Raw genomic sequence first — 21,643 nt, forward strand, 5'->3', positions numbered from 1 at the left:
ACTTGTGTCATCTTATTAAAACAATTTTTTATATTTGAACAGTTTTGAGTATTAATAAAAACAGTTTGGAACTTAGGTTGTAAGATTACATCTTATGATTTATAATTAAAGAGTCATTAATACTTATTATGGCATTTCAGTCCTATTCCTCATCTTTTGTGCATGTCCTCTTATTCATTTTTCTCATGTCAAACCCAGTACTTGTGAAAGCACTCTAATTCATATTCAAACATTTTTTTAATATGGCTTTCAGTGGAAACTTGAGCACAGTCCCAAAGGTTAACCCTGCCATAATCCCTCCCGAGTTCTATTCTTAAAAACCATTTTTATCCACCAAAAACAACATTCTCCTTCTACTGCTTTTGAACATATAAACAAGCCAGTATCAATCCTATTTTCCCATATATGCAAAACATCACTACAGTAAATTTATCTATTAGTAATCAAATTAAAGCTCCATGAATTATTTTATAACGATCATCTTCATAGAAGTTGCGGCTTCCATGATTTTTGGTAAAAAAATTAATTTGTCGTTATTTTAAAAAAATGGTTTTGTTTGAAAAACTGTTTGTCTGAAACTATTGAGTGTAAAGAGCTCTATTAGTTATTAAATTTTAGAAAATTTACTCGCCTTAAACTTTTTCTGATAATTGTTTTGTAAGGGTGGATAGGTTTGAAAATATGGAGCGTACCTGCAATAGTCCAATACCTACTTTTTAGACCATTTACTGTAGCTGTTAGAGACAGGTAAAATTGAATCAATTTCTAACTATTGAATACCTCAATTTGTTTTTCAAAAAATGATTAATTTTTTTTTCGGTTGGCTCTACAGATCTTGTAGGTCTTTGGCCGCCCTAACTAGCCTTCTTCACGCTTGCCTGTCTTGGGCTACTGTTTTCCAGTTTGCTGCATACAGCTCTTTCACATATTTGTTGATTCTATCTATCCATCTGGTTTTTGGCCGTTGTCTCTTGCCTACTATACTGGCATTCATTATTGTGTCTTGATGGATTGCCTTGAGCCACATTTCCTGCCCATCTTCTTATCATGAGATACTGCCTGACCAGTCTCCCCAAGCAGAGTTTACTGTTAGTTCTCCTCCATGTGTTAAGCCTCTGATCACAGATAGTTCCCGTAATTGTATAGAGGACTTTCCGTTCAAATCTCTCTAGTCTGATTTTTAGGGTACCTGATAGAGCAGTATATCAGATGGCTTTATCATGGTATTGTAGACCCTTACTTTCAGATTTTTTAGGATTTCAATACTCTTGACAGAGAGAAAAAGGATCTGTTCCCGCTTATTATACGCTGGTCTATCTCAGTCCATTAATCATTTGTTGATGTTATTGTGGAGCTGAGATATTTGAAACTGTCTACTTTCGGAAACGATTTACTGTCGACACAGATCATGTCGGCTTATAAATGTTTTCATAAAGCGATTAATTTTTTTCAAAAAATGGAATAGGCCTTAAACAAGCCTCTTTTTTCTTAGAATGGTTTAGATATATATACACTTTCACAATTAACATTCAAACCTCTTGGAAATGAGTACCCTATTTTGTTCCTGGCTCGAGGACTATGAGGTTATGAGAACTGTGTGTGTTTAGTTCATTGTTTTGGGTAATGATAAATTGTAATTGACTAAGAAAAAAAAATTACTTTAATTAATAAAAATCCTTATTTAGGCAAGGCTTCCCGAATTCCGCGCCAATGCAGGTTCTGGGGATGCTGATCCTGAACTATCCAAGGAAAGAGAGGAACTGCGATGGGCTCCAGCCATGACACTTGACTGTGATCTTCTCATGTATCTTCGGGCTGCTCGTTCAATGGCTGCCTTTGCTGGAATGTGCGATGGAGGTTCGGCAGATGATGGTTGCATGGCAGCATCTAGGGATGACACAACACTTAATGCCCTTGATGTTGTAAGTTAAATGTTTATGAATTATACAGAAATACACCCATTTAATATTTTGGACATTTTTTGTTGTTTATTATTTAAAATTTGATGTTATACCTATAAGCATTACACACATTTTATTATATTTCTTTAGGTTTAAAAGAAAAATCTATGAGCCAGCACTTTTAATGTTTTTAAACCTTTGAATATATAAAATACATTACTTAGAATGCTGAAGTACATGGTCACCTAGAAAATAAGAATTTATAGAAAATCAAAGACGAATTTATGAAAATTAACCTTTTTAGAAAATGAAATTCATAATTTAAAAAATCACTATAATGATTATATAATAATATATAATGCACTATAATGATGTTTGACTTACCATGGCGAAATGCCTAGCTTTTTAATTAAATGTCTAGTCATTTTGTACATATTTATCAGAAAAAATCTATGGTGTAAATGAATGTGAAAAATTGTTAAACTCAGCTGACACAGTGAATATTCAGCACTACTGCTTTGGAAGAAAGATGCCAAACCTGTCGTAATGCACAAGAAGGAAATCTCTTTTAACAAAATGTAATATAAATGTTAATATTTACATTTCATTATTAAAGTAATTGGAGCAAGTACATATTGATTTATTAAAACTTAAATAATTCATAACAAAGAATATCTTTAGACTTAAATATCTCCTGAACAAAGCATTAACAAACATACCTTCATAAAAAATTTTTTTTTTTAGATCATTAATTCATGTTTTTAGTTAGGACGCTTAACCCTAAAACACTCTATACTAATTAATAGTTTATACTTTGAATAAAAATATGATAGTTAATTGTTTAAAATGAACAGTTGAAATAACCTTTGTGTGTACACAATATAAACGTTTCATAATAAAGTTTTTCTATTATTATTAATCTCAAAATGTTTCAGCTACATGATTCTGGTTATGATCCTGGTAAAGCATTACAAGCATTAGTTAAATGTCCTGTGCCGAAGGGAATAGAAAAAAAGTGGTGTGAGGAAGAAACAGTAAGTTCTAGTGTGCCAAATCATATTTCCTTTAATTGTAATAGTATAAATTATTTTTTTGTTGATTTTACTTTGTATTTATAGAAACGATTTGTAAAAGGCCTTCGACAATTTGGAAAAAATTTCTTTCGAATTAGGAAAGATCTTCTTCCACACAAAGATACTGTAAGTTGTTTTATCGTCATATGCATCAATCAAAATTGAAATATTTAAAATTACCCATTATGTATTTGTGATCAAATTGTTCCTAATACCATGTGTAATGTAATATTTTCTGTTTATATATCAAGTTGAATCATACAATACATAAATTTCGGTGATTTCATAGAGATATCTTATTATCTTTCATTATAATAATTGGAGTAGAAGTTTAATTTTGGAATGTAAGCCTTGTTTAATGCTTCTAAGCTATGAACAATTATCCGTTTATGAGATTAAACATGAAATACAAGTGTATTCAAGACTTTTATACTTAAGTATCATCCAATCAAGTAGTAATAACTGATTTTATACAGGATGTCTTTCAGGAATTAGTTTTTTTTTTCTTTTTCTGTTAAGACCCCCAACATAAAAAAAATTTTATTGAAAAATTTATAAAACTAGATATAATTCAAAATTACTTCAATTTAGTATATGTCTGGGCCTCCAGATTCACCTGAAAATTATGAATTAATATTTCTGATTTAGCTGTCTTAATCTGAATTAAGTTTTGTAAGCTACAGATGTTAGCGTTAGAAATGACACATTATTGTCAAGCTGAGGTGGCTTGTGAGCACGTATGACTATAAGCTATCATCAAGGAGAGTCATTTTTATAGCTTGCACTCCAAGTGGTTGGGAGAGCTCTAGCACCTCCCTTCCTCCTTGGATTGTCCTTAACCATCAGAGATGGGCAACTATGGAACTAACAGCTAAAATTGCCATGGATACGACCCTTATTCATGAATAAACCATTGATAAATAAATATTATATTTATTGCAATCAATAATAACTTAAATTGAGCAATATTTATGAAGTGGCTAAAATTGAAAAAAACAGTATGATCCCGCCCTCTGTAGTAGTCTTACTTATCTTACCTTTAAAACATACACTTATAGCGAGTATGTTGGTTTTGGTTGATGTACAACATGTCACAATTTCATAAGAGATTATAACACAAAAAATAATATGAGGCAATCCTTCCTAGCCACATTCGCCACTAAAACCCCAATTAACAGGCAGTCCTATATCACTTTTGAAACATTTACTTAAAACATAAAGAGGAGATTTATGTTAGTTAAATCAAGCAAAAAAGAAAAACAACAGCACAAAATTTTATTTTTTAAATAGCAGTATTTGTGAGATTGTGGTCAAGGTGTTAAATTATTTAATTGATTTTATAACATGTTTAAGAAACTTAAATTTGTGATTTGTTATCAGCCGGAATTGGTAGAATTTTATTACTTGTGGAAGAAGACGCCAGGAGCTAATAACAACAGGCCTCACAGGAGAAGACGGCAAGGTTCTTTAAGGAGGATTAGAAATACCAGGAATTCACCCCGTTCAGGAACTCCAAAAGAAGAACCTCCTGGTACTGTACCTACACCTCCGCCTTGTATGTTGTTTTTGCTTTTTTATTTTTTTTTCTACATTTTTTATTTTTGCTTATAATCCTAACCTTCATTCCTTTATGTGGTTACTATAATTGCTGTTTTAGTTAACAGTTTTTTTTTTTTTTTTTAATTCACTTAAGTTTACTTTTTATTTGTTAATATTGTTTAATTCTTTTATAGGATTATAAATCAATACTATAGTAAATTTAAAATATACAGTCCTTATTTTTAAAAATTTTTGGTTTCATAGATAGTTAATATTACTGCATAAAGGTGTGTATTATATGATTTTGCTCTAATACAGTTTTCTCAATTTAACCATCTATTGCTACTAATGTCATTTATGCCTTTTAAAAACTAACATTTATTTATCATTTTGTAATTTGGAAAAGGTTAGCTGAATTTTTATCACAGTAAAGTCTAAATAATAGATTTAAAAGTTCTTTATACATTTTTATGATCAACAAATTTTAATATTAATAAACAGTCTGTCTATATTACACCAAATGTTTGTTTTATTTAGAATCACTATAACATTTTGACTATAAAACCTTCATTGGTTATCATCTCTTCTTTTTTTTTTCTACGATATATTGTAGTGATATCAATAATAGCACCAACTTCAATGATCCACTTTTACTGTCAACTTTTTATTTTAAAACCTCCAGCATTTTGGCCCTTAGGCCATTTTCAAGGAGACAACCTCAATCGTTATTTAAAAGACACAATTCATTTAAAATATTTTTCTTTTGCAGGCTAAATGCCCATGCCATATAATAAACCACACAATCTCAATACTTACTCAATAAATCAATAATAAACGATTCTATAAAAGTTAGATTATTGATGTAGTTTGTAGAAAAATAAAAATAAATTTAAACTATAGGTTTTGTATTGAGTTTTATTATTCTATTTATTATTTTGTATTTAGTGTCTTTATTCCGTTTATGGCAGCAGTTAAAATTTTTAAATTTTGTTTTACAATAGACATAAAATATCACTCCAATTATTAGAATACAAATTTAATGTATTTATTAACTGATCGTTTGATGGTGGTTTATATTAGTAATAACAACAACTTCAATGATCCAATTTACTCTTAACTTTTTATTTTAAGCCCTCCAATGTTTTGGTCAGTAAACCCTTTTCAAGGAGATAACCTCAATCATTCAATAGTCTCAATTTATTTAAAATGTCTTTCTTTCGCAGGCTAATTCCCTTTATCATATAAAAAATCACACAATCTCAATACAAAACCTTTACTTTATATTTATTTTTATTTTTCTACAAACTACATCAATAATCTAACTTTTATAGAATTGTTTATCATTGATTTATTTAGTGAGTATTGAGACTCTGTGGTTTATTATGACAAGGGCTTTTAGCCTGCAAAAGAAAGATATTTTAAATGAATTGTGTCTATTAAATAACGATTGAGGTTGTCTCCTTGTAAATGGTTTAAGGGCCAAAACGTTGGAGGGCTTAAAATAAAAAGTTTATAGTAAATTGGATCATTGAAGTTGCTGTTATTACTAATATGAACCACTCTCAAACCATCAATTAATAAATACATTAAATTAGTGATCTAATAATTGTAGTAATATTTTATGTCTATTGTAAAACAAAATTTAAAAATTTTAACTGCTGCCATGAACGGAATAAAGACACTGGAAATCGGATAATAAATATGAATATTGTGAAAAATATAAAAAAAGTTAATTAATATCAATAATATTGAGAAAATATTATTATTTTAATGATATGTGTGTAGTGAAAATTTGTAAATTTCATACGTAAATAGTTATAATTTATTTCATAAGCTGGGATTAAGGATTCTTTACAATTTATAAATAGTTCCTTTGAAATATTTATTAGACATATTAATTAGGATATTGATGAATTGTGTTGATAAATAACATTTATTTAATCATTTGTATGTTAAATGGGTATTTCGTAATTGTGAGTCACAAATTTAGATATTTGAATATTGTTAATTTAGACAGGTTTTTTAAGACACTGGAACAATGCAGATTATATTAAACAAATGCCATTGTCGTTCGCTTATTAATGATGTATACCGATTATACAAACTTATCAGAAAAATTAATTTATGAAAAAAATGTATTGAAAATTTTTTTTCTAAGTTAAAAAAAAATTATTATATATAAAAATCAAATATTATAATCTTGCCAACAGTGAAATGGTTAATTAAGTTCTAAATTAATGATCGTGGTCCAAGAAAATTAATAACTTTATAACCAAATTATTTAGAGATAATTAAAGTGAAATAAAAAAAAAATATTATAAAGACTCAAGAAGAAAATCAGATCAACAAATTTGTAAAATACCAACATCAAAGTATTTTATAAAAAGAAAAATCATGTTTTATAATATAATGTTTAAGTTATATTTATTTTGCATTATTTAAATTTTAAGTTGTTTTAACTATGTATTCTTCTTTATTTGAATAATTTCTTAATAATGAATTCATATTAATTTTCAATTTTATTTTAATTATGTGTTATTTACAAAATAATAAAACATGTAGTCAGATGCAGTTTTGTTTTAAATATTTTATATAAACCAAAATAATGAAATGTAATCAATAAAGAAAATAACAACACTATGTTACATATAATATTTTTAATAACTTGAATTATTTAAAAATAGCCGTGCAAGTTATTTTTGCAAAAAAAAAATAAATGTATGTTTAAAAATGTTTTTCCATCATTTTAGAATGTAATGTATATTTTAAATCATGGCCATTATTAAATTATTATAACAATATAAAGTGATGAGTGTGGCTCAGTTCCAGGTGGGTGATAAAAATATTTTGTAGGAAGATAGTCTGGGTGGCGGTCAATGAAGATACCAAAACAGTAGATAAAACTATTTATTATTAACCAGCATTTTACCTCACTTTGCAGGGCTTCGTCAGGACTAAATGAAAACAAGATACAAACATTGTAATGAATATACAGACAAATTATGTAAAAAAATTGTCATTTTTTTAAAAATATATAAAAGAAATAATAATGATAATTTCAGTAAGTATACATATAGGTGGATTGGAAATATTTTTTGTATTATTTCCAATCCACATATATGTATACATCCTTAAATTATTATTTCTTTTATTTACTTAAAATAAAAACAACAATTTTTTTACATCTTTTCTCTGTATATTTATTTTAATGTTCTGTCAATTCTTACAAGGTTTGTATCTTGTTTTCATTTAGCCCTATCCTGCCTACAAAGTGGAGCGAAATGTTGGTTAACAATAAATAGTTTTTGAATGAGGTGTAGATAGTTGACCATAGATTAATAATTTAAGAAGATGGTCGGGGAGTGCAGTCAGCAAAAAAGAACATAAATAAACAAAAAATTATTTTTTTATGGGGACGTTTCCACTCGAGTTTCAGGTCGAAACATCAACATAAATAGATAATTTTTTGTTTATTTATGTTCTTTTTTGCTGACCGCACCCCCCGACCATCTTCTCCAATTAATAAGTAGTTTTATCTACTATTTTGGTACCTTTATTGACCTCCAAACAGACTATCTTCTTTCGATACATAAATATTTATTACAAACATAACTTATATTATAGAAAAAGATATGTTATATATGATAATGGATTTATTGTTTATAAAAAAAAAAAAGTTACTGTAAAATCCTTTATATATACCACCCTTAAATACGTAATTTCAGTTTTATGCATATATCCAGATAAACTGCTCCAGATAAATGTTTTGCAAAATTTGTTTATTTAGACTTAAGGGACCTTAAAACATGCATTTCCATTAAAAACTCAAAAAAAAATTTTTTAATCATACTACTTCTTACTTTGTCTCATATATAGGTCATTGCCTAATGCTTATTTTTTGTTATTTCTATGTAATCATAACATTTTATAAATAGAGATGCATTTATCATAGGGATATTTGTTTTTCTAATTAAATTAAATTATTTAGGCTATGCTGTGCTAATACTGCTTTTAATTTTAATTTTTTTTTTGTTTTGTTTTTTTTGGCATTGGATTTATGTGATCCTTGCTTATATTACCCATCGTTGTTGAGAAGCTACGCAAAGATCTCTCTCTATCACACTAGTCGAGTCAAACAACTTCTGTATTACTTTAGCAATTTATTAGGCTCGACCTGTTCACAATTTGAGTTGAGCCTTTATGAATGTGTGAAGAGAGTGATTTTTTTTTATAATTAAGTTTAATTTTTCAGCTGTTGGGGGTTCCAGGCCTTCTCCAAATCCTAATGAAAAAGGTATGTGTGGTGTGTTTTTGTTGCTTTTAGTGTTCAATTCCTCTATATAATATGAACAAAACAAATGCCAGTATTACAAAAAATTTAACTTAATTTTTATTTTATTTTTTTTATGATATAAATAATTAAGATATAGCTACGTGAATATACAGGATTAGTCAGTTAAGAGCAGAAAAATTTCATGTTTGATTGTACATCTGATTTGTATTGCGAAATAGCATAAACTATCTTATCTATTTGGCCTGTTAGGTTAGAGTGCAAGAGAATAAAATATATTTTGTAAATTAAGATTAAGCTGAAAAGATTATTTGTAAGGTGGGGAGGCTTAATAAAAACTAGTTCTTTCTGTTGAAAGGCAATCCTCCACTTTCTTCAATGGTGTACTATTTTTGAAGTAAATAGGAGTTGGTGAATTTTCGAATTTTCAACAAAAAATATTTTCTCAGACTTTTTTTTTTTGTATGACCCACGTCCTGGTCATTTCTAGCATAAGGGGGGTTTATTTATAGGTTACCACTCTATTCTAACTATGGTAGGGGGTCAAGTTTTCATTTTGTGGGACCTCCATAGAAATAAAAGTCAACCCCCTAGGCCGGATTCAGACTGCAGTCACGAGTCAGTCAAAGTTGGTACTTGAGCCCGCTCCGCTGTGAACGGCCCTAATCCAAAGAAGTGACTTGTTCATGAACATATTCAAGCTCTAGCTTTTACCTCAATTAAGTAAGGGTACCCACTCCATGAGGCTGGATGGACTCCAGAGGATTTCCTGAATCCACAGGATTGACTCACGACCACAGCAACAGAATAAATAATTATCTTTTTTAGTTAAACTAGGTTCTACAGATGTTCAATTACTGTGTTGGTAAAGGAGAAAAAAAATAGAAATAGAAAATAACATATATAATAATAGGTGAATAGAGAAAAAAAAGGAAAATGTGAACATGCAATATAATATGGCTAATAAGAGATAAAAAAATAAAGGAAAACAATATTTAATATAAAAAATGAGTAATATAGAAGTTAAAAGAAAATATAAAAGATAAGAAAACTGCAGAAAAATGATAAATAAAAAAATGCTTGATAGAACAGGAAAAAAAAACTTCTTTGAAAGATAAAATGATATTGAAACAATAAATAAGAAAATAAATGAAAATTAAAAAGGTACTAATTGGATAAGTAATATAGAATATTACAAAATAAAACTAACCTGAAGAGCTCTTGATAAAAAAACATTAATATATTGCAATGGTAGATTTAATTGGTGATTACAAGTTACTGTTGGTTTTAATTAATATAAGTATTATTTAATTACTATTGCTATTACAATGTGAGCTATAGAAACAGAAATATATATATGAAGTATAGGTGAGATATTCACATGCATGAATATGTACAGATATGAAAAAGATAGAATGCAGGTTGATGAAATTGGTGATGATGGTAGAGATGATGTAGAGGTGAAATAAAACTAAAGACAGGTAGGCAAACTGAAGATAGTGAAGAAAAAATAAATAAAATTGTGCACTGCACACACACTAATAGACAAGTTAAAACATTCTCCGACTTCTCTTATCTTTATCCAAAGATGTTGCTAATGCATTAGGTAGGAATCACCTCTGCTAACAGTAACTAGTTTTAAGATTTTTATGCTGAACTAGATGAAACAGTATATTTACAAAAAATTCAATAGTACATGATTCAATCAAGGTTGTAAGGAAAAAAATACAAAAAAAAAAAAAAAAGGTAATTAACTAGAAGAAAGTGAGTTTTGAATTTATTTAATAAATTTATCAAATTAAGGTGAAGGATCAAAAGTAGCCTCAACAATCTTCTACAACTGGATTGGAACTTGGGTCCATAGAGTTTGTAGCACAGTGTCTTCCCCACTGAGCTACCCTGCCTCCATAGGTATAAATAATTAGCATTCGGAAATTCTAAAATTAAAAGAATTACCAGGTTGATTGTGGTAATCTATGAGATCATAATGTGTAAAAACTACATTTTGATACTATATTAAATCCTTTGAATCACATTTACTGTTAGAAGGTGCTATGTTAGACGAATAGAAGGCAGGGTGGTATTAGCTAATGTATTTTGATTGTCTTAAAAACTGTGTTTCTGATCTTTCAGATTAACTGTTACTGAATTATAATGTCATCAAACAGCAACAGTAGAGAATTTTAGATTTAGGATGAGACTTTAGATTATTTAGACTTTTACTTGTGTAAAGAAATAGTAACTGACTCCTGAACTTTTCCTATTGCAAATTGGCTTATCCTATATATGTACTTACGGCCAAAATTTATTTTAGTTGGCCGTTTATTCTGTTTTGTTTATATCCTTTAGGGTGTTTGTTATGCCTAACAATTAATAACATTGATATTTTTGAGGTAATTGTGTCTTAAGTGCTATTTGTTACAACTGTTGAATAGACTGCTGATACAGTGTGTGCTAAATTTCTGCGATATAATCTGACATATGTCCTGATTCTTTGTTGTAATTAACATGACTTAATTTTATAAATTAAATAACTAAAGGATGATTTTATAAAAATAGGTATACAAGTAAAGATACTGTACAGTGGACTCTCGTTAATCTCTACTAATTAAAATCAAGGGGCTTCGGATTAGCTAAAAATTTGGGTCACCAAATGAGGAAAAAAAAGGTCAATTCATAAATAACTAATCTATTTAAAAACAAAAATTATAAATGAGGGGAAGTTGGTCAGGAGGGAGGGATTAGAAGGAGGGGTCAGCAAAGGAACAAATAGTCAAAACTTATTTATTTGTACCGACATTTCGACCTGAATTTCAGGGCTGAAAAACAAAACTAGATAATCTTAATTCAGAGAAACATAAAAATAAAATAATTATAAACTTGGAAATATATGTAACAATAAATTAAATAGATAGTAGTTGGTATTAATAGAAGATAATAGAGGTAAGAATAATTTAAAATAATTGAAAAAAAAAATTAAAAACAGGCAGTGTTCAAGTAAATAAAGAAATAAACATAACCAAAGGTACGGAAGAATTAAATAATTAATTAGTTAATAATTAAGAAGAGGTAATTGAATTAACATAATAAAATGAGTGAAAGAAAATAATATATATGATACAATGGGCAAGAAAGAAATTAGAATATATGTTACAATGGATAAAAGATATGCGGCAGTATAGATGAGTGAAAAAAAAACATAAGCTAAAATAAATATAGAATGTTCAGAAAAGTGATCAAGGAAGGAACTAGAGAGAAGAGATATACATGAGTGGGAAAAATGAAGAAATATTCAAAAGAAAGAGGGAAACTTACTAAATTGGCTAAAGATGCCGTCTAAAGTAAGTAGGGACCATTGCAACATAATAGGGATGGGCATAAAAAAAATAAAAAAAAATAGTAAAAGGCAAAATGAACTTAGAAAAAGTGGAAGGTCAGTAATATAACACAATAAGGAGTTGTTGAAGGAAAAAAAATCTACAGTCAGTTATTAACATCTCATTAAAATTATAGATGTATTAATAATTTCACCTCTGTCAAGATGATTTATTACCATTATTTCCTCCTCCAAAGTTAATTACTTTTCAAAATACAAATTTTAAATTAATAAAACTCTTTTGACATAAATTAAACATTCATAGGATGTTAACTCTTCAAAAAAAAATGTTTACAACTGATTGGTCTATAGGGAGTAAAGTTAGTAATGAGCTTGTTCACTAAGAAATACATAAGGCAGTGGATAGTTTTGAAAAGCTAATAAAACATTTCTTGTAAAATAATCTTTTTCTTTGTTTTTATATATGTAATTCCTTAAAATAAAACTCATAGTTAAATGTTTTTTTTTTTCAATTGCATAAATTACCATTATATTAACAATACCATTTCACACTGAAGATTACTTTAGTAAAAAAGTTAATTAAATCCGTCAATAAAAAAAAATTGAGAAAATAAGCATGCTTCCAAATTTTAATATATCAATATATATTGTTTGTTTTTTTTTTAATAAAAGGAATTGGTATTTTTAACTGGATTATTTAAGCCTCAGCGTGTAGGGTGTTAATACTATGATTTTGTTGAATGTATGTATATATGTACTACATACATAAAATCAAATCTTCAATTTTTTTTTTTTTTAGGGGTAGTTAGGATTATGAAATGGTCTAGATTAGTGACAGTCCACTGTATTTTAAAATTTTCCTTTAATACTTTTAAAATGTTTATAAATTAAAGATAATAAAAAGAATATGTATTTTAATTGTCTACATTTATAAAATTTGTAAATACTATTGTTTATATATCATGATTTTCTAGGTGAGGGAAGTTCTGGAAGTGAAGAAGATAATTCTGAAGATGACTCTGATTCAAGGGATAATGCATCTCTCCGCTGCCAACATTGTTTTTCAACAAGTAAGTTTATAATCATAAATCATTTTCTTCCCTATTGCTATCTTTGTTTGAAATGATGAAACCATAATATTCTTACACTCTCCAAAGTACTTTATGCTTTTTTAAGTTTATTTGCGCTAACTTTAACATGCCTGCAGTTATGTTTGAGTTAGCCAAAATCCATTTGCCATATTTTCCTGAATATATGGTGAAATTTCCAGAAAATTTAGTCGAAAATAGACACTCGCTATATATTTGATGTCACTGTATTTATGAGGACTAGTGTGGGCCACACATCTAAGGATACCGAATTTCAGCTCTTTATTTTATAAAGATATCTGTGTCAGGTCCATCAGGGCAGGTTACAGTCAAAGTTAAAAAAATCGCAGACATTCGGCAACTTTTGTTATATACTGGCCCGTGCAACACAACATGGGATCCCATCTTTTAAAAGCATTGTAATGTGTGATATTTTTATTCGGACAAGTTATTGTTACTTTTTATATTGTGTCTCTAACATCTTAGTTAATATGTTGCAATATGTAGAAAAATGAAAAACCAAATTGATCAAAATATTAGAAGAAGTTATGTTATTAATTAAATAATTAATAAATTAATTCCATTGGAGTAACCCAATTTAATTAAAAATAAAAATTTGAACAATTTTTTCACATACATTATGTAAACTACCAGCTAATAATACATTTTTTTTTCTATAAATATTATATATAAGATCGTAGTCACTGCATATCCCGACAAGTACGATATTTTTCTGTTTCTGTGGGGTTGGTTTTTCATTATAGAGGTTGTAAGATCTGTAGGATGAATTGAAATCACCACCATTACATGATGATACTAAGGAATCAAAGAGAGACATTTAACTTTTTCCTTTAGGAGCATAGTACAATAGGAGAGATATCTCATAAATAAGTAAATTGGAAAGAAATTTAATATTAATGTTATATTATATGAAAAAATGTAGCTTTGTCAGGAATTCACAATTATAATTTTTTTTTCTTCTCTTACGTCGGCCCAAGACTCCCGTTGGAGTCCTACACTGCACAATTATAATTAACTGATTAATTAAATCAAATGGTAGTTAAAAAATTGTGAAGAAGATGGTAAGGGTTGCGGTCTAAAGAGAACAACTATTTATTTTTCAACATTTTGCCCCACTTTGTAGAGCTTCATCAAGGTATATATAGTTTTTAATTATTTTTGTTCTCTTTTGGCCACAACCCTGACTATCTTCTTCATAATTAGAAATTAATTATTTATATATATGCAAATGGTAGTTAGTTTTAATATGTTTTCAATACCTAGTTTTCCTCCTTTTTACATTTTTGTTTATATTTTATTGTAGATTCGAGAGATTATCAACACTCAGGTCCTAAGGATAGAACTTTACTCTGTGCAGAATGCAGGGCTCATTTTAAGAAGTATAATGAGCTTCCACCCTTAGCGAATAATCACAATAACAATAATAACAATGGTACAAATTCGAATAGCAACTCAAATAATTCCGGTCGAGAAACGCCATATCTCTTTCGTCCTGTTCAGTCTGACAGTCCCGATGGCTCACCTGGTAGAATGCGTACTAGAAACAAAACGAAAGAAACCGTGAGAAACAATTTTTACATTTAGTTTTTAAATTTTTTTATTCATATACTTTAAATAATGATGACAACTCATTTTTTAGCCATCAAAGAGCAATGGAACAACAAGGCCGAAAAGAAGTGGCACTAACACTCCTGATGAATTAGATAAAAAAGGTGCCAAATCACCAAGTGCTTCAAGTACTTGTTCCAATTCTCCAAGTGATAAGACTAATAAAAAGAAGGTAACTATTGTAATTACTTTAATAAAAATGCACTTTTCTTTCTAATTCGGTATGGTGAGTATTGTAATTGGGGCAAAGCTTTGATATTATTTTCAATACACAAGTGTCTGGTACTTGCTAAAGCCAAAGTTTTGAGTATATATAACATACATAATTAAGTATTTTAACCCTTTGCACTCGAGGGCTCCAGAGCGGAGCCATTTAAAATTTGTCTTCAAACTCAAGGGCTCCACTATGGAGACAATCTAAATAATTTTCAGTCCATAACATGAGGGAAAAGACAAATCGTAAAAACTATTGTGTATAAGATATTTCGCTTTTGGTGACAAATGAAGGTGCGGATTATTAAGCTGGTAATATGAATGAAAAAAACTTCAAGTGCAAATTACTTTATTGAAGAATAAAGAACATATTAGTTGTTTGAGGAAAGTGCCTCCCTCATATTTTGAATAGAAATTCAAGATGCTACCTTGTGGCAGTTTTATGAGACGGTAGGCTTGGTTAGCTATCTTGGTTTCTAGAGGAGAGGAGAGTGAACAGTGTCTCAAGAGCCATATTGTTTTCTGGCTGAGATCCACAATTCACCATGAGTAAGTGATTTCACCACACTCGGGCAGAGAGATGGAAGGCCGGATGAAAGATGGAAGAGAACACCATTGAAGAACAAGTTTTCAACATAAAGCAAACCTCACAAATCAATCATCAAGTAACCTACATCGTCTATTATTTTATGTAATATAATATAAACTAACCGCAAATTTTGATTTATCCTTAGTTATATATTTATCGTTTATACTTGCCCTCGCTAAGCGGAGAAGGGGGTGAGTTAAAGGAAAATAAAAAAATAAATATAATCAAAAAAGGGGAAAAAAAACAATAAAGAATAAATTACTCCTTAGGCGCCACATTATTTTTTCTTGGAAATAACAAAAAGCATTATGCCCACAATATAACTGAAATATACCCCTATATAAACAATTGTTGAATTATGACCACTGGCGAATACCTTTACATGTTGATAACAGAAAACCTAGGGGTGTTACCTACTCACCTGTTGAATTATCGTAATATTCCGTGAACAACAACAAAAAAAAAAAACATAAGTAAATTAACAAGTTGAAAGTAGAGAAAGAACAGCAGAACTATATGTACAAAAGTTTAAATGAAAAAAAAAAAGAATTCTTCTCAATTAATAAAACAATTAAAACTTATACGTTGACTTAACCTTAATAACTATATTTACATTATTATCCAAAAGAGTATAAAAGTGAATATAAAATAAAAACAAAATAAAATTTAGTTCAAACCCCACATAATCCTTGGGTGGACTCCTGGCAGAACATAAGGTTGTCTGATATTTCCTTTCCATTTCACCTTCCCCACAAGTTTTAGGATGGCACCTGCTACAACTCTCTTATCCAGGGCGTGCTGAAGAAACGTCACTGCATTATATCCCCACTTCTAGTGTTAATGACCGTCCATTGAAGTAGAACACCATAATTTAGAAAAACAAAACACATACAATGACATTTCTCATATGGTGCTATTTCGGTTCAAACAGTAAAGACAGAGGGCCTTTAAACTATTACCACTTCACATTGAACAATCGTAATCTGTTCCAAAATCAAACTGTCACATTCACAAAACAAAAAAGCCACTTGTCTGAACATATGTGTGCCAAAATCAAACTGTCGCTTTCACAAAAAACAAAACCCCCTCGTCTCAAAACTCAATTCAAACCAGCTGTTTACATCGGAACCTGCTCGTGCTATACTGTAGGTGTCCTGAGTGTATTTTTAGATGATAATTAAAATTAGTGTGGAAAAGGGGGGCTGAAAATTGTGAGACTTTCTGATCATTAGCATGCATATACTTTCTTGTGTCCAAATAATTAATTCCCTGGAGGGGCAATTATGTTAGTGTGTTAGCTGTATTATATAAGACAGTATTATGATACTATCAGAGTATTGGGGTCTCATAGAACTAATGAAAATTATGGCTCATCTTATGTGTGACGTCTTCGCCGCCGCGGTGACGTCTCCTAGTCACTACCCTCATCAAGGTGTGCGATGGGCGAAATGGTGAAAACCATGACTATTCGTCTGGTATCTGAAAGACGTCTTTCCTCTTCAGTGGCTGGCCAGGGTGTCCTGGACTCTGGTGTGATGGTAGGGGTAGGCCAGGTCCTAGCTTGCATGGTGCTTAGGCTGCAGTCTTCGGGGTCTTCTGGCATCCGCAGCAAGGGGGGCATCAGAAAATGAGATCCCCGACACCGATTTTATATAAAACCAAAAAATAACTGCTAAATTCGGATTACTTAAATTCCGACACCAGCAATACCACTAAATAACAATTAATTTGGGTAATATCCCCAGCATTTAGTCACGGGGAATATCTAAATTATACATTACTTAAAATCATAAATTTAGTTAATATTTGAAAAGTTATGAACATTTTTTAAAAAATAAATTATCATTGACAAGAGGTGTGTTTCTTGATTTTTTATTAGTTAGCTTATGAATTACCTCTTTAAAGTCTGTCAACAATCATGATAAACTGCTCAATCATTGTTAAAGCAATCGCACTTCTTAGTCATTTCTTGATTTGTTTTAATCTATTAATAACAGGAGTTAGGAAGGCCCTGGGTTCAGGCTGAGTTGGCCCATAGAGGAAAATAGTACTAGACTTTCAATCTACAAGTGCTCAAAATGAAGCTGATTAAATTTACTGTTAAAGCAATGAATAGTCATCATTTCTTTAGGATTAGTAGATCAGTAATATAAGGTTTTATAGTGTAAATAAAAATTGGAAAGCAGGCGATCATCTTGATCAATTTATTTGACATCAAATAAAAGTATGTTAGGTTTGCATTGTCTTTTGGCATGAGTGTATGCTATAGCATTAATGAAAAAACAAAATTTTCAGATCTTTTCAATTATTGATTTATGACTCCTAAACTATTTTTCCTTGCAAACCTTTTTTATTTCAAGAATTAATGAACATTGAATCCTACATGGAGTGAGTACATAATATTATATTTTAAATTTGATTCAGGGCGATTGAAAATTTTCAGTTTTTACCAAATTTACCAATAGATTCAAAGTAGTAACTTTCTTGTTTAGTGATTGTATGGCCATCTGATAGTATAATTAAAATTTTGTATTAGAAAGAATAAATTTGGAGGTACTCAGCCAAACTATATTACTGATTTTTTTTTTTTTTTTAATGATTAAGTTACTACTTTACTTACTTCCTTATGTTACTATTTTGAAAATGGTAATTGTATTTTTCTTTTTCTTTTAGGGTAAGGGCGATACTCCTACCAAGAACCGGAAACGAAATGCCGAGAACAGTGAAGTTGAAGAAGATGTTTCCATATTTAAACGTAAAAGGGAAAGAGCCGATAGTCCCTGTGAAAGTCTTACAACAGATAGTGGTTCTGTAGCCGATGATGCTGAACCAAGTACTGAGGACACTGGTGACACTGCTCAACAAAACCTACAAAATTCTCAATCAACCACAATGCAAGAAGAAGAAGAAATAAAAAAAGAGCCACCTAGTGATGATGGGTTTAATCTTTCAATGATGTTAGATCTTCCAGAAAGGAGAACGCCTTCTCCTACTGTACCTGATCAACAGCCAGTTGTCTCTATAAAAGAAGAACCTGTCAAGGAAGAGTTTCCTTCTTCTCCATGTCCTTATGTGTCCACAAAAGAAGAGGAAAAGCGGTCTCCAGAGTCTGTTCCTGAAAGTGATTTCAAACCGAAAACAGAAGAGTTCCTTTCTACAGTTCAGCAATCTACGAAACCCTTGGAACCAGGTAATGGTCCTCTTCCTAAAGCTTTTGAAGATATCCCGTCTCCTGGAAAGTTGATGGTAAAGAAAGAAGGTTTGTTCGAAAACACAGAAAATGTGATGATACCTGTGCTTCCTGTTACTATGGAAACCATTGTGCCAAAAGAAGAACCTCCAACAACAGGTACTACAACGACAGCTACCCAGAGTAGTGATAGTTTTGTTTCTTCGAATTCCTCATCTACCACAAGCAATTCTAGTACTTCCCTCCTGCCACCGCCTACGACATCCACTATTAAAGTTGAACCTGGACTAAATGAAGAGTCTCAATGTTCACAGCCAGAAAGATCTTCTGAATCAACATCAACAAATGAAAATCCAGTAATTTCTTCTGCTGATCCTCCATCACAGTCCCCAATTCAACTTACCTCTTATCCACCGAATGTCAGCACTCCTCCAGCTCCTCCAACTAGTGAAAGTGGAAAGCAATCTCCTCTAGCACAATCAGTTCTTGTACCTGCTTATCCTTCAATAGACCATGAAAAGTCATCTTCCCTTAATTTACCATCAGTACCTACACAACATAATCCATTTGCACAGTTTTACCATCCCCATTTTCATCCTCATTCTAGGATAAATGAAAAAATACCTTCTTCTCCACCTTATCCTATAATTCAAAATGAACCTCAAAATTTGAAAATCAAGCAGGAAGTCATCGCCCCTGATCAAATTCCTCCTACAACTGATCCATTACAGTCACTTAAAGAAGTTAAAGTGCCAGGCTACAGTGGCACTTCAATTTCTCAACCTTTGTTACCTACCACTTCTAGTTCATCTATGCCATCTCACAGTGAACCCAGTAGGTCTGAATCTAATCCTCCAAACTCTCCTTTCTTGGGTCCATCCATTGAAAATATTAAAAAGGAGCCTGAATTTATACAAAATAGGCCTACAACTCCAATGAAATCGCCAGTCTCCCGTATTACTGATTCCTCTAGTTCCCCCGCTCCTGTCTCTCGTTCCCAAGGATCACCATTTCCTCCCCCACCACCTCCACCAACCACTGTTTCCACTTTGATAGCTCCATCACCTACACACCCCACCCCTACATCAATACCTCAACCTGTGATGCATCCTTCCCAACAACCTTCACCATTGAGTAGGGTGTCTCCACATCTTCCTCATCCTCATGCATTTGTCCCTACTATGCACCATCACCACCCCCTTATGCATCATTCTCTCTTGGCTGCAGCTGCTGCACATGCTGCTGCTGTTCATCATAATCCATATCACCCTCATCATCCTTATTACCCTTATCCATTCCCGTATGGCCCTTATCCCATTCCTCAACCGATTCCGCCACCTTCACGTGATGGCAAGCCATTAGAGTCCAGTACTATGATGACATCGCATTCTGTTACATCAAGGTCTATTAGGGAAGTTGAAACAAGAGATGAGTCCTTGAATCATCATACCACTCAAGAAATAACTCAGACACATCATCAACATACAACTTCTTCGACTCTTCTTCATCATGGGGAAAAATCTTCTAACCAAGGGCAGGGTTTGACAATATCACATTCAACTACCTCAAGTAGTTCGTCTAGTGTTCAGCACAAAATTAACTCCAGTAAGCGGAATGGTAGCCCATCACTGCAGCCAGCTCCACAGGTAATTTTTATCATTGTTATTTGATAATACTATCTTCAACTGAAATTTTTATACCGTATAAATAATTTCAAGTTTAAAAAAAAATATTGTTTTTTATTCTACAGAATAAAAGATTGTTGTAATTGTATCATTTAGTAGCAATTAATCCATTTGTATGTTTATCTTAGTACAGCGATGCTTAGATCATTCAGTCCTCCATTTTGAAAATGTCCATTGTTTCTTAAATCATTAGATGAACTGATCAATTTAGAAATTTAAACCTTAAATAAAGTGCCTATGTACTCAGGTTTCTGCTCATGTATCTGCTACGGTTTCCCAGACAGCCTCTGCGTCGCTGTCAACCAATCATGGACAAGGTCACCACTCTCACCACCATCAGCATAGTCATCATCACCACCATCATCAGAATGCAAGCGGTGAGAGGCTATCTCCTTCTTCCCTCATCATCCCTGGAGGTAATGTAGATGTTGCCTCACAAATACCTCCCACAGATTCGAGAATTGATTTAAATAATTAAGATTTGTTATTTTCTTTTTTTAATCAAAAGGAAATTGATTTCTTTGGTTAATAGTTCTAAGGCCTCAATCAATATATTTCATTCCATCATATGATTCACTCAAAAGAGACTTATCTTGAAAATTCTTGCTTTCTATTTCACATATCTTATATATCTATTATTTATTTTATTTTTATTTTTTTGCCTTGTTGACATAAAAACATCTTTTAATTTTCACCTTTTTTAAGATGATTATAACATTAAAGGCAGTTACATTGAGAGAATGGGAGAGGATAAAAAAATCATTTTCTACAAGTATTATTAAAAAAAATTAAATTTGACTATTAAAAATGAATTTATCTCTGAAGATGGTGAGGGGGGTGAATTGATAGCAAAGATAGATGGATATCAACGATACACAAATAAGCAAAAGTTATTTATGGGAGTGATTTCAAATAAATACTAAATCTAGGAGATGACATAAAGTTACATGCATAGTTTCAACCTGAATTTCAGCCCTTCATCTTGATGACTTAGGCAGAGGTGCTGTTTAAAGTGAATGAAGGGCTGAAAATTAGTTTGAAATTATGCTTGTCATTTCCTAGATTTAGTATTTATTTGAAATCACTCCCATCTATTACCTTCGTTTTC

General features: G+C 30.8%; 1 protein-coding gene across 11 annotated transcripts in view; it reads left to right on the plus strand.

The window, feature by feature from the left end:
- Positions 1-21,643, plus strand: part of Gug (Grunge) — a 65,599-nt gene that overhangs the window by 13,701 nt on the left and 30,255 nt on the right. For 6 of the 11 annotated variants that reach the window (XR_010842877.1, XM_014429168.3, XM_014429178.3 and 3 more), the window contains exons 3-12: positions 1,686-1,922; positions 2,837-2,935; positions 3,020-3,100; positions 4,355-4,529; positions 8,766-8,807; positions 13,116-13,211; positions 14,554-14,810; positions 14,890-15,030; positions 18,334-20,496; positions 20,783-20,951. Coding sequence is in view for 10 of the 11 variants with exons in the window: in XM_014429168.3 (XP_014284654.1) it covers positions 1,686-1,922; positions 2,837-2,935; positions 3,020-3,100; positions 4,355-4,529; positions 8,766-8,807; positions 13,116-13,211; positions 14,554-14,810; positions 14,890-15,030; positions 18,334-20,496; positions 20,783-20,951 (3,460 nt within the window). In the remaining variant the exon portion in view is untranslated. The remainder of the gene's footprint in view (positions 1-1,685; positions 1,923-2,836; positions 2,936-3,019; positions 3,101-4,354; positions 4,530-8,765; positions 8,808-13,115; positions 13,212-14,553; positions 14,811-14,889; positions 15,031-18,333; positions 20,497-20,782; positions 20,952-21,643) is intronic. The other 5 variants (XM_014429171.3, XM_014429173.3, XM_014429170.3 and 2 more) reach the window with 5 other exon arrangements.

The sequence above is a fragment of the Halyomorpha halys genome, unplaced genomic scaffold, assembly GCF_000696795.3.
Source record: "Halyomorpha halys isolate HHAL.00 unplaced genomic scaffold, Hhal_1.1 Scaffold770.1, whole genome shotgun sequence".
In the NCBI taxonomy this organism is placed as follows: Eukaryota; Metazoa; Arthropoda; class Insecta; order Hemiptera; family Pentatomidae; genus Halyomorpha; species Halyomorpha halys.